General features: G+C 39.3%; 1 protein-coding gene across 7 annotated transcripts in view; it reads right to left on the bottom strand.

The window, feature by feature from the left end:
• LOC127584275 (2-oxoglutarate dehydrogenase complex component E1) overlaps positions 1 to 13523 on the bottom strand; it is an 83957-nt gene that overhangs the window by 27008 nt on the left and 43426 nt on the right. For 4 of the 7 annotated variants that reach the window (XM_052040932.1, XM_052040938.1, XM_052040935.1 and 1 more), the window contains 4 exons: positions 12069 to 12113; positions 5892 to 6007; positions 2496 to 2650; positions 533 to 679 (listed from right to left, as the gene is read on the bottom strand). In XM_052040932.1, coding sequence (XP_051896892.1) covers positions 533 to 679; positions 2496 to 2650; positions 5892 to 6007; positions 12069 to 12113 — 463 coding nt within the window. The remainder of the gene's footprint in view (positions 1 to 532; positions 680 to 2495; positions 2651 to 5891; positions 6008 to 12068; positions 12114 to 13523) is intronic. The other 3 variants (XM_052040937.1, XM_052040934.1, XM_052040936.1) reach the window with 1 other exon arrangement.

Below are 13523 nucleotides of genomic sequence, written 5' to 3'. Positions count from 1 at the left end.
TTTGACAACTGTTTTATCAATCTATTTTGTGTTCAAGTTGTTGAGCTTTGGCTGCATAGCTCCAATTGACTGCAAGAACAATTGACAAGCAATCACAGAAAGAACTTGCAAACTCCAGTCCTGCAGCACCAGTGGTCAGGATGGAACCCTGCTTGCTGGAGCTCTGAGGCACCAGTACTACCTAGTGGCCATCAATGGCAGACAGTGACCAACATATCACATATGGAATTTGGAAGAAATATCTTTACCTTAAACACTGGTACCACATGAAGTGGCAGAGGCAGTGCAGGGGAGGCTGGACAAGTGCGAGGGAGAAAGAAATAAAGGATGGATGGATTTAGATGAGAAAAGGCAAGAGGAGATTTCCAAAGCTGATGATAACTGTGTCAAGTTGCTACCTAACAGACTGGAGGTAATAAACCAGACATAAGTAACAGGGAAGTAGAAAAATAAAGCTTGAGATTTTTCTCCCCAAGAGAGAAGACCATTTCCCAAAGGGAACACACACTTCCCAGCCACACATTCGCATTACCTGTGTGGCATGCCCATAATGATGTTCTCAATACCATTTTCACTGGATTTGTCAATGATAGTTTTCAGTGCTGGAATCAATACTTCGCAGCCTTCCAAACCAAAACGTTTCTCAGATGACCACTTCCTCTGCAGAAACTCCTCAAACCTTTGATAAAAATCAGTAGATAAGACAATAGGGCACAATCATTTGATAAATCAACAGCAAACACACTAATTTAAAGCCAGGCAAATAATTCCTTAAAACACATGAAATTAACATATGGCAATGATCCAACCAATCCTAATATTTAACACTAATTTCAAAGTTAAGGGCCCATCTTACAGACAAGGACAAATCAAAGAAGACTGTTGAGTATAGTGCCTGTGGTTAGGTAACTCAGATTGGTGTGGACCTTATTGCTCATGCCAGCCTAATACAATGATAATAAAACAGGGAAAGCTGGGAACACTTAGTAGGTCCGGCAGCATCTGTGGCAAGAGAAATGTTTATGGTTTCAGGTCTGGATCCTTTGTCAGAACTAGGAAAGTGAGAAAAATAAATTAGTTTTCAAGGTTTGAAGATGGGGAGGGCAGAACAAAGAGAAAGGGGCGATCAAAAGAGGTTGTGGAACAAGCCCAACAGGCCAGGTGATACAAATAAAAGATGAAAAATTCTGCTAAAATAATGACAGGTCAGAAACAGCCAGTTCTGATACAAACAGAAAGAGTGGGTTCCCCAACACTGGAGAATTTGATAGCGTTTGGAAGGCTTCGATATGCCCCAATGGAGGATGAAGCATTGTTCCGCAAGTTTGTTTTGGGCCTTGCTGTAATAGTGCAGGAGACCACAGACAGAAAGGTCAGGGTGGGAGTCAGATGGTGAATTATTGGAAGCTCAGAGTCACTTCTGTGGACTGAATGCAGGTGTTCTGCAAAGTGATCACCCAATCTCTGCTTGGTCCCTCCAGTTTAGAGGAGACTGCGTTGCGAACACCAAATGCAGTCCACCAGATTGGAAGAGTAAGTGAATTGTTGCTTCACCTAGATGAATGTTAACACGTGTGTCCCTGTGTGGTGGAAAGAAGTGAAAGGACGGGTTTTGCGTGGGAATTGGGGCAATGGGTACTGCCAATTGTCATTGATTTTACTTGTTGGGCTAACTTTGCGAAGAGGTTTCTGGCTTTCCATAGCAGAGACCCATTTCAGCACAGGAGACTTTACTTCCCCCTGACCCCACCACTACCTTTGACTAAAACTGAACTGATTATTTAGAAAGAAACACAAAAGCAGGCCTGTTGAAGACTAGCAAAAATTGCATGATTTTATTTCTAGTATTTCATCTAGACTGATTTGTAGAGTCATCAATATTTTTCTCGTTTCCATGCAGGATAAGTATGTGAAAGAATTTAAATAAAATAAATGTATTCTTAGAAAACTGTACATCTCATTTCATACTCAGTATGTGGAATAAGCTGCAAGAGGAAGTGGTTGAGGCAGGTACATTAACAACATTTAAAAGGTACTTGGACAGTTTTGTGGATAGGAAAGGTTTAGAGGGATATGAGCCAAACGCAGGCAAACAAGACTAGCTTAGATTGGAATTTTGGTCGGCATGGAGCAGTTGGGCCGAAAGGCCTGTTTCCGTGCTCTATGACTTTAATTGCTTTGTGCTGGCTGAGGAACAGATGAGCTGCAGAAAGACCAAGTCTGGCCACGAGTTGTCATTCTCCAATTGGCATGAACAATTAACGCCCTTGTCAATACATATTCCTCAACCAATAGCCAACAGGTTAATTGGTCAATATCTCCTTGCTGTTTGCAGGGCAATGCTGCATTCAATATTTTTTTGCTCCATTTTCTACAGTACCAAGATGACTACAATTCAAAAGCATTTAATTGACTGAAGTACGTTTAGGGATGTATAAATGTAAATGATTCTTCTTTCACAGAGAAGCATTTATTATTGTTGTTGAAGGACTAACCTAGTGGAGCGGACCAGCCTGGCCAAAAGGGTCCGTTTCTCTTCATTGGTGAACTGCATTGCACTTGGAGTCTCAAACTTTTGCCTAATCCACTGGCACTGCTCCAGATCATTGATAAACATGAACTCGACTCCAATGTGTTGACAGTAAGACATCTGCGGAGAAGCAAGCAACAATTTGCTTAGTGTAAGAATGGAGAAAAGCATGCACAGTTTGATTTCAGATGGACATCTGAGAATGCAACCATAAACAAATTTAACCGCGTTTCATATTTCCTAATAACATACAGTCTATTCCTCCACTTCCTTCCCTATAACCCTGTTCCCTCTCATGTCCAAGGAATAACAAGTTCAGGGCCAAGGGCTGGAATATGGTTTTGTATAGATGGGTACCTGATGGTCACCATGGATGTGGAGGGCCAAAGGGAGTGTTTCAGCGCTGTACGACTTTCCTGACTAGACAACCAGTTGGCAAACACGAAATAAAGAGTGGGAATAAACAGGTTCTCTTCTGGTGGGATATCACAGGGTCCAGTCCTTGGACCACTCCTATTCATGATTTCAATTAACGATTTCAATGAGGAAATTAAATAGAATCTCTAATTTTTGAACAATACAAAGGTGAATGGGATTGTGGGGAGTTTGCAGAGAGGCTCCAGGGGGATTTGGACAGGTTGAAGGAGTGCAAAGTAGATGCAGTATAAATAAGGTTATCCACTTTTTGTCAAAAGCAGGAAGGCAGATTATCTGAATGGTAAAAGTTAGGAAAGGGCGAGGTTTGATGAGATCTGGGCGATCTTGTGCAGCAGTTGATGAGAATAAGTATGCAAATGCTCACAAAAGTAAATGGTATGCTGGCTTTCATAACAAGAGGATTTCAGTACAGGAATGTCTTATGGCAATTTACAGGGCTTGATGAGACACTTTGATTATTATGTGCAGTTTTGGTCTTATCTTGCTGATTACATAAAATCTGGAATATAGAAGTAGGGGAAGGCTGTTTAGTCTGAGGGATGGGAGGGAGGGATGTCTGTCTGTCTGTCAGTTGATAAAACCTTGACAGAACTAGGCAGACGATGCAGGAATGTGGGGAAGTACAGAACCAAGGATCAGATCCCAGGAATGTGGGTTAAGACACGTAGGACTGTGTCAAAGAGAAATTCCTTTACCCAGAAAGAGTAGTGAATCTTTGGAATTCTCCACAACAGAAGGCAGTTGAGAGTAAAACATTAAATATATTGAATAAGGAGTTTGGTACAGTTCTCATGGGTGAAGGAACATGAGGAGAAAGCAGAAAGTTTGGATGATCTGTCATGATTGTGCTAAACAGCAGAGGAGGCTTGAAGGACTAAACAGCCTTCCCCTACTTCTATATTCCATGATTTTATGTAATCAGCATGTCTGAAATGTGGGAGGTAACTGGTGAACATGGGGCAAACCCACAAGATCACAGGGAGAATATGCAAATTTCACAAAGACTGATGTCAAGATTGAACCTGGGTCTCTGGAGCGGTGAGACATCTGCCTCGCCCAGTATAAAAGGTTTTTTTATCCCCACTCAAAAATAATTTTTGATCGCTGCATCAACATAGACATGCCTTAAAAAAATTGAAAACTGCTTGTCATTTGGTCTTCCTATAGTCAAAAACTAAAGTACTTTCACCTTTGAGGTTTCACGAGGTGGGGGTGGGAGCAAAGGCACATGAACTAAAAAGAGAATAAATCAGGCAAATCGGAAAAACATGTTGAGCAACTTCAAATCAGAATTAAAAAAACTTGTAAACTTTGAAAGGTCCAAAGTTTTAATGTCCTGGAAGTGTGGAATTGGGGAAGGAGACAAGTCAACAGGAAGGACTTGGTATGTTCACTTGGCATTTGCTGTCAAAGGTTCACCAGACTGATTCCCAGGATGGCAGCCTAATGTATGGAGAGCAATTGGGACAAATGGGCTTATTTAATGGACTTGAATTGATGAGAATGAGAGGGGTCCTCACTGAAATGTATAAAATCCTGACAGGACTGGACAGACTTCTTGCAAGAACATTGGGAGAGCCCATGACTTCAGTGTCACAGCCCAAGGATATGGGGTAAGTCATTTAGACTGAGATGAGGAGAAATTTCTTCACCCAAAAATAGTGGGAAATCTGTATAGTTCTCCAAGACAGAAGGCAGCTGATGGCAAAACATTAAATATATTCAATCAGAGGATGCTGCCAGGACTCGAGGCCTGAGTTACAGGGAGAGGTTGGGCAGGCTAGACTTCATTCTTTGGAACCCAAGAGATTGAGGGGCGACCTTATAGAGGTGTTTAAAATCATGAGGGGTAATAGATAGGGTGAACACACATGGTCTTTTTTGCCAGGGAAAAGGAACTAAAAACTAGAAGGCATTAGCTTAAGGTGAGAGGGGAACGATTTAAAAGGGAACCGAGGGGCAACTTCTTCATGCAGAGGGTGGTGCGTATATGGAATGAGCTGCCAGAGGAAGTGGTTGAGGTAGGTACAATAACATTTAAACAATATTTTGATAAGTAGATGGATAGGAGGGGGTTAAAGGGATATGGGCCAAACATGGACACCATGGATAAGTTGGGCCAAAGGACCCATTTCCGTGCTGTATTACTCTATGACTACAAGGAGCTTGGTACAGTTCCTGTGGATAAAGACAGGAGGAAGCAGGAACGAGGTTCTTGGAATTTGCATGATCTGCCATGATCACACTGAAGAGTGGAGCAGGCTCGAAGAGCTGAATAGACTCCTTACTCTTATATTCTATGTAACGCTGTGGGAGGTAGAAATGCTTTGCGTGAAGTAAATCAGCAGGTGAAGATAATGGCATTTTGCCAATGTACAAGCAAGTATAAGAAAAATACAAAATACCCAGATCTGTCTCCTTCCCCTATCGAACGAGATAGCTATGTGATAATGAGCACCAGAAGTTGCTCAACTGCTATTTTGGCTCTTTTGTTTTCTTTAAGGAAAGACAAAGCTATACTTGGCAGAACCAAGGGCTGACTGCTGTTTCAAGGTACTTAGTACTTTTCTTGGCTGTGATTGAAATGGACGTTACTTCTGCTGTGGATATGCCAGTGTTGTCAATATTAAATCCAGCTCAGACATGACGAAACCTGCTGATGCCAAAAAGCAAGTATGACACTAAAGGCCTGCCACGTCTTCCAATTTCACACCAAACTGAAGGCATTTCTCCACACAGGCTCCCTTTGCATTTTTCTTTTATAAATTAAATATGTCATGCAACACACAAACGAAAGACCAAAATACAAAATTTTGACCACTTTTGAATTGGTCTTTTGGCTGTATAAATACCAATGAACTTTGTACATACAACTTGATGGAAAACAAAAAAAATGCTGTTGATTTCAAGTTTGATCACATACCTCCATTCGCCGAATGATCTCGCGAAGAGGAAGGGCGGTTTCATTGCCTCCGATGAAGGTGGTTGTGGGTAAATGGAAGACTTTGTCGAGATCAGACTCATCTAGGCCATAAAATGCTGCACAATTTTGTCCATGAGATATGACACGAGGACGCAGAAAGCCATAGGGCAGCGCGGAAAGGAAGTGGCGGCATACAGTTCAAGAGTATGAAGTAAGAAATAAACACGAGGAGGTGCAGAGGAGGCAGTGCAAAAGCATGCAATGCAAGTTGGTGACAACAAAGGATGTAATAGAGAAAAAAAATGAAACAAGGTTTAGAAGTGCAATATAAATATTGCAAAATAAGTATTGCAAACACAAGCAATATCAGAAGGCATCAACGTTAGAATGCATCAGGGAAGCAAGAGGCAGTGTGAAACAGGTGGAAGGCAATTAAAGGATGCATTAATGAGAAAATGAGGATTATTCAATTTGTAGATTTTAAACAGAAAAAGGAAGCACCATAGAAAAAGATACATTAGTGTACACAATTAGAGACAAGGAAAGGATAGTGAGAAGGGATAAACAAGAAGAATAAAAGTTAATTTTTAGTATTCAAAATTATCTTGCAAAACTATCTAGCGTACTTGTATTTCCATAAACAGGCACAATAGGTGCACAGGTAAACCACAGACTTAAACACCAAGCATGCACAAGTGAACACACTACAAGCTAATAATGAGTCCTCACTCAATGGTGAATGCCCAAGCAAGCACATGCACCTAGCAATTAGTAGAATAACTCAGCAGAATTCAGACTGTAACACAGATACTCTTCTTCCCCTTTAAATTTAAATAAATCTTTCTTGTTAGAACCTGAAGTTGACAATATATTTCACATTTTTAACACTTTTGATTCAAATTCCATTTACGGGTTCTTTTTGAAAATAAGAACAAACACCGCAAACGCACAGATTGAACAACGTCCGAAAAGTTAATCCTCCTCACAAAAGCTGGAAGTAATGCACTGTTGCGCTATGCTAACACACATCTCAGCAACAGGACAGGATTGAGCACTGCACTATCCTATGGGCACCACAGAAAAATAGAAACAAGCATTCTGGATTGATCATTAACGGGCAATTTTAAGATGTGAATTTTGTCACAATGGATTAGTCAGGTAAACTGTTGCAATTTATTTTAAATCCTCAACAGTTGCGTAACACTCCGATTTCAGCTGGAGTGATTTTTTAATAATAGCCGTAAAACCCATTGCACTATCAAAAACTAATCCAGGTTTTAGAGAAGAACACTCTGGATTTGAATCAGTGCCATAATGATAATCCTGATTAAAGTGACCAATTCCACATTAACTTGTGAAACATGCCACGTGCGGGCTTGTGATTAAAGTTGCAACATACATGAACATTACATAGAAGCAGATATCATGGGGAAAATAATTGCATTGTCCTGACACACTTAACATTGGAAACAAATGTTTTAAGATCTATTGTGCTGGCACCATTGCTGCCCAGATTCTTTTATCAAGTATTCAACACATTCAATGTTAAAATAATAACATAATTTGAAAATAAACAGAAGTCAAACAACACAGACAAAGGGATAACAAATATTAAAAAAAGAGGGAGATTGCCACTTGTACAGGAATTAATGAGGTACATGACAGGAAAGGCCATTGTGAGAAAAAGTCCCCAGTTTAGTGATAATTAGCTGCTAAGATTAAATGATTAAAAAAAAGTCTTAAAAGATCAAGTCATAGGTAGTTTAAAATACCATCATGTTGCATGAATGTCAATCAGGTCTGTACATTAAAACAAAAATATTGCTGAAAACACTCAGTCAGCCAGCATAAGTGGAGAGAGTTAACACTTTAGGTCAAAAACCCTTTGAAGACTCCTTGACCTGAAACATTAACTATTTCTCTTCTCATAGATGCCACCTGACCTGTTGAGTGTTTCGATCATTTCCGGTTTTTATTTCAGATTTCCAACACATGGAGCCTTTTAACTTTCAGGCCCGTTTCTTTACTGTCAGTGTGCAGATCCAGGCCATCAGTGATGCAATGATTTAAACAAGTGAAGGTGGTCAAAGTTTAACTAATACATGGCAGTGAAAGTTTGAAGACTGGTGAGTGTACGTTACACCCCAAAGTACCTACCCACCCTGTTTGCACTGTCGGTGGCACATGCTTGATCTTGACCTTGGGGGCTGTTTATGTAGAGTTTACCCTTTCTCCCTGCACTTCCGTTTCCGCCCACTTCCCAAAGACATGTTGGTTGGTAGGTTAGTTGGCTACTATAAATTGTAAGTAGGTGGTACAAAAATCAGGGTTGAGTTGATGGGCATGCGAGAGAGAAAAATCAGTTACAGGGAATAAGTGGGGGAAACAGGACTGATGAGATTGCCCTGATGGCCAACACAGACATGATGGGCTGAATAGCCTCCGTGCAATCTGGAAACCAGAAATACATTCCTTACTCTGTGTGTTGGGATTCCAAATTAGATTTCCAGGGTTTGGGATTAAAAAAAATGTGGAATATACTAAATATAAGCAGAGACACTAACAAAATTGATGAAACAGCCTTAGTGACTCGAGATTAACATTAATGCATCTGAAACAGATGCAACAAATGACAATCCTTTCAAGCTACTTGAAGGGATTTAACTGTAGCTTCTAAACAAAAAGAAACACATAAACCTTTTTGGGAAATGGAAAATGATCTTTTTGAAAGAGAAGACATATTCTTGGAAACAAGCAAAGAGCTATCATGTTACACTTTCTCCATGAAAAGTGCTAGACTCAGCAACCATCAAGGCATTTCATTGGTATATTATAGAAGAACCACACTGAGACACTTCTGCAAATAATAAAATGTTCTGACAACAAATTTGTCCTTCCACACCCATCTAATCAGTCATGGTATTTACAATTCTGATATTAGTTACAAAGAACATTTTGTACTACACATTTATGTCAATGAATCTTTAATCAACCAATGTCAATGTCAAATGGAAAAATTGAATTAACAAAATATATAATGTAATTGATTACAAGTCAGAGATGTCATGATATAGACGAGAATTTGCCTGCTTTCTGTTATGTATTTCACCATTCAACTGCTGTTCTTTTGAGATTTAAAAACCCATGGAGCTTAAGCAAGTCCCCAAACCAAATTTCTTGTGAAAGTTATTTAAATGGATAACAAAATGATCAGTTTAGGGCTGCGGCAAAGAATTTATTGAAGCACCTGCACTTTGGTTACCTTCTCTGCAAATCCCATTAACAGAGGCTACTAACCACTGTTACACCCTGCAAACATTATTCTGCACAGTCTGAGGCACGTTGTGCTTATCAATCTGCTCCCTCATGACAACAATTGGGTCTAATTTTCTAAGGGTGGTCACCATAACCCTTGAAAGATTTCAGGATGCACAGTCAAAATTAAACATTGCAGTTTGTTTAATTGGAGAATTCAATTCTCATATATATACCTTCTGATACTCTTGAGGCAGCAGAAATTATATTGGGAAATGAGGAAGTGACAGGGAAATTAAATACCTTGCCTTTTCTTCATGGAAAAGATGCAGAAAACCACCTGGAGATGGTGGAAAACAGTAGGTCTGGAGTAAATGATGAGCTCAAAGAAATTCACATTAGTTTAAAAAAGGATTGGAGAAATTGGTGGGGGTGAAAGCCTATAAATCCCCAGGACCGGATGACATGCTTCCCAAGGTTTTGGAAGGTTATTATGGATTTAGTGGCTGTACTGGTTGTCATCTTTCAGAAATTCCATTGATTCTTGAACAGTTCCCTCAGAATGGAAGGAAGCAAGTGTAATCCAACAACATAAGAAAGGAACAAGAGAGAAAATAGGGAACTTACAGACCAGTTAGCCCAATATCAGCAATGCTCAAATCCATTATTAAGGAAACGGCAACAGGATACTTAGGAAGTAATAATAGGATTTATGGAATGGAAATCATGTTTGACAAATCTATTCCAGCTTTTTGGTTTAGTGTTGTGGCTATCACAATAGAGAAGGGGCTATGATATATTTGGATTTTCAGGTGCTAAACAGGAGTCCATTAAACAAATTTAGAGCACATGGTATGGATGAAGGATTGGTTAGCTGACAGAAAACAGTAGATATAAACAGGTTATTTTCTGGTTGGGAAGTTGTGACTGGGAGGGTTCAGCAAGGACGAGTGACATGGCCCCAGCACTTCATAATCCACATCACCAATTTGGCTGAGGAGATTAAGTGCAATATATCCACGTTTACTAATGGCAAAAAGCTGGGTGTCAGAGTGGGCAGTGAGAAGGATGTAGAGATGTTTCAGGGGGATTATGGACAGGTTTAATGAATGGATGAGGACATGGAAGATGGAATATAAAAATGAAAAATGTAAAGACATCCATTTTGGTATACAAAATACAGAATGGCTACGTACACTTAATGGTGAGATTGGAAGTTGGTGGTGTTCACACGGATCTGGGTATCTTTGTACACGAATGGTAAATTGGTCGATAATACAAGGAAGATTTGAGCACAAGGGTGAAGATGTACTCCTGCAGTGTACAGCATCCTGGTGAAGCTATGTCTGCAAGACTATATATAGGTCCAGTTTCCCTTCCTAAGAAAGGATCTATTTGTGATAGAAGGAATGCAGTAAATACTGAATTGATTCTTGGGATTTGTGGGAGTGGGATTTGGGGGTTGGGGGGGCACTGTAGTTGGTCAATGATTCCCCTACAAGGGGAAAATCAAACTAAGCTTATACGTCTCATTTTTTTAAAAAAACTTTAGAAAGCTATCACATTAAGACACAAAGTTATCTACAGGGCTTGACTGGGTAGATGCAGAGGTGACATTTCCTCCGAGTGTGACCTATCATCATTCATGACAGATGAGAAGAAATTTCTTTACCAGAGGGTGGTAAATCTGTGGGATTCACTACACAAGAGGGCTGTGGAGGCTCAGTCACTGGGTATAATCAAGGAAAAGGCTTATAGATTTATGGATATTCTTGGATTCAAAGGATCTGCAGGAAGTTGATGCTGAGGTTAAAAAAACATCACCCATGATCTCTTTGAATGGTGGAGCAGACACAAGGGGACAAATGCCTTACCTTTCCTTCCTTTACTTGGGTTTATAAAATACTTACCATATATTCATTGGCAAATAATTGAGAATCTGCCACATCATTCTTCAGCGAAATTAGAGGATATAGGTGGATGCTCAAGACACAGTGCAAGAATAGGGGAATTAAATATTCAGTTTGGTCCCTGGAAACTTTAAGCAAAATGGACATAACAGTTTTGAAACTTGGAACAAGGTACTGCTGAAAATAAGTGGACGAGATCTTCTACTCGGCTAAGAACTTTAGACCCCATATTCAGAATACATTATTCTATCATTATGTGTGGGTGTATATCCTTGATTTGATTGTGCCTTGTTGATGGAATGTGCTGCAGAAATTTGCATTAGGAGTTACATTATGTCTGGACTGGGACTTCAGAAATTAATTGGCAATAAAAACCTAGTGACACACTCTTGTTTTGTGCAATGTGTGAGAGATGATAATTCTTTTGTTAGGCATTCTATCTATTGAATGAAGACAACCCCATTCAAATCAGTGCAAATGTGCAAAAGGTGGATCTAGTATTTAAAATTTTGCAAAGATTGAGCTTTGCAGTATAAAATACAAGGAGCAAAATCCGAAATGCAACTGTACCACGGACACAAGATTTGATGGAGTAAGAATAAAGAATGGTCTTACAGGTTTTTTATTCATTTTAGTCTTTAGTTTGAGTGTTTAGATCAATCTTTTTCTGCTGCTATGAGACAGTGACTTCATCTCCATTTAACACACAAGTTTTTAAAAATGCCAGCTCAATTCCCCCCTACCACACAGTGGTGAAGACACAGCAAATTCCTAGCAAAGGTTAACAAGTTATTAAAAGCCTTGAACCTTAACATGACATCAATGATTTTGAAATCAGATTTAAGTACATTTAAAATCAGCAATCAGCCCACAAATACCTGGATACTACTAATGATTTTGAACACAACTACTGCCCTCCCACCACACAACAGACTTACTCAAAAAATGATTTAGAAAGCTGAAAAAGCAAAATATAACTGGCTGAACAGCAAGACCACCAGCATCTGCCTACCTCCTACCGTCAACTTTTTCAGACGCTCCTTGCAGACTGCGATGTCTATGGGTAAGAGTGCAAGAGACAGACAAAACAGAACAGCGAGCAAAACAGTTAGTTTAAAAGAAACAGTATAAGAGGTGTCACAAGCAAAAGATCAAAGATTATTTGAATAGTTGCAATTAAGCCCTTGGCAATGCAAGACAAATTAAATTAGTTGCGATTTCATGATTGCTGATGCAATGTAAACACACCAATGGATCAACAGCAAAATACCGAAATAAAAGTAAGATAAACAGAGCTTTTGAAACTTTTATACATACACTTGGTTATCCAGGGGTTGGCAATTCTGAAGTTTAGCTACTGCAGAAATTTGGCATTGTAATGAGAATGGCTCTCAAGGCAAAGAATGCAGCCAAGAATACTTTGAATTTGCAGCCATTGCCTTGTTTTATCTATTTACACTAGGGACTTTGTAATAATAAGTCCCCTGGCAGGTTGGGCATTCTATAAAGCTTTTGAGTTGAACACCAAATTATTTCAGAATAATGCTCTTACTCTGTATTTCACCCACAGTTCATATGAAAATTGAATGCTTGTTATCTTTAAATTAAAAAATATCAAATTTAGGGGGATAAAAAGGCCCAAAGCTCCCACATACTGCACTGTTAAGGGGTTATGTTTCACTCTTACCATAGGCAAGGTCCCAAAGGGCCCTTAGAAAACGTCTATCAATTCTGGCTGGTCAAATATATATTATAAAAAATGCAAAAAAATCCCTACTTCTTAATGGAAGATGGTGTTAATTGACATTGGAGAAAGAAATTGAAATCTTAACAAATTCCAATTTCTAAATAGCATGAATTACACAGGGATACATATTTTCAGTACAGATTCAGATGCTGATCCCTGTTTGGGTCTTAACTGCATCATAAGCATTAATAATGCAGCACAATAATAAAATGAAATTATATGAATGTGATTTTCATGGATCATGCATACTAAAATATAAGACAATATTGTAGGGTAGTGGATGAAAACTAAACTTTGCTATTCGTGCAATCATAGATTAGTATCCAAATTATCAGCCTCCAAGCACTCACAGGGCCCTTCACAGTAACATCTCCACTCAAAAACATCAGGCCTCCAGGGTTTAAAGTTTTGCAGTCAAACCACACAGTATGAATATAACATTTAACCTTTACTGCCATCCATTTTCTATCAGGTGCAGCCAAAACAATGTAGAAATAGAAGTATGGACGTGGGAACATTAGCAGCTTAACCAACTGGCAGAGGGAAAACATTAGCTCTATTCCATTGGTTATCTAAAGAACAGCCTTTGGCAGATTGAGGTTAGAGATAGGCTTCTTTCCACCTGAAGTCCCATATCCTGTGTGGCATATTGTCATCTTTGCAGTTGTAAAATAGCAGATTAATTTAAAAACATCCCTAGGTTGTTAGGGTTCAGGAATA

Source organism: Pristis pectinata, chromosome 29 (genome assembly GCF_009764475.1).
Source record: "Pristis pectinata isolate sPriPec2 chromosome 29, sPriPec2.1.pri, whole genome shotgun sequence".
Lineage (NCBI taxonomy): Eukaryota > Metazoa > Chordata > Chondrichthyes > Rhinopristiformes > Pristidae > Pristis > Pristis pectinata.
Note: the sequence above shows the minus strand (reverse complement) of the source record. Positions and strands in the feature narration are given on the sequence as shown.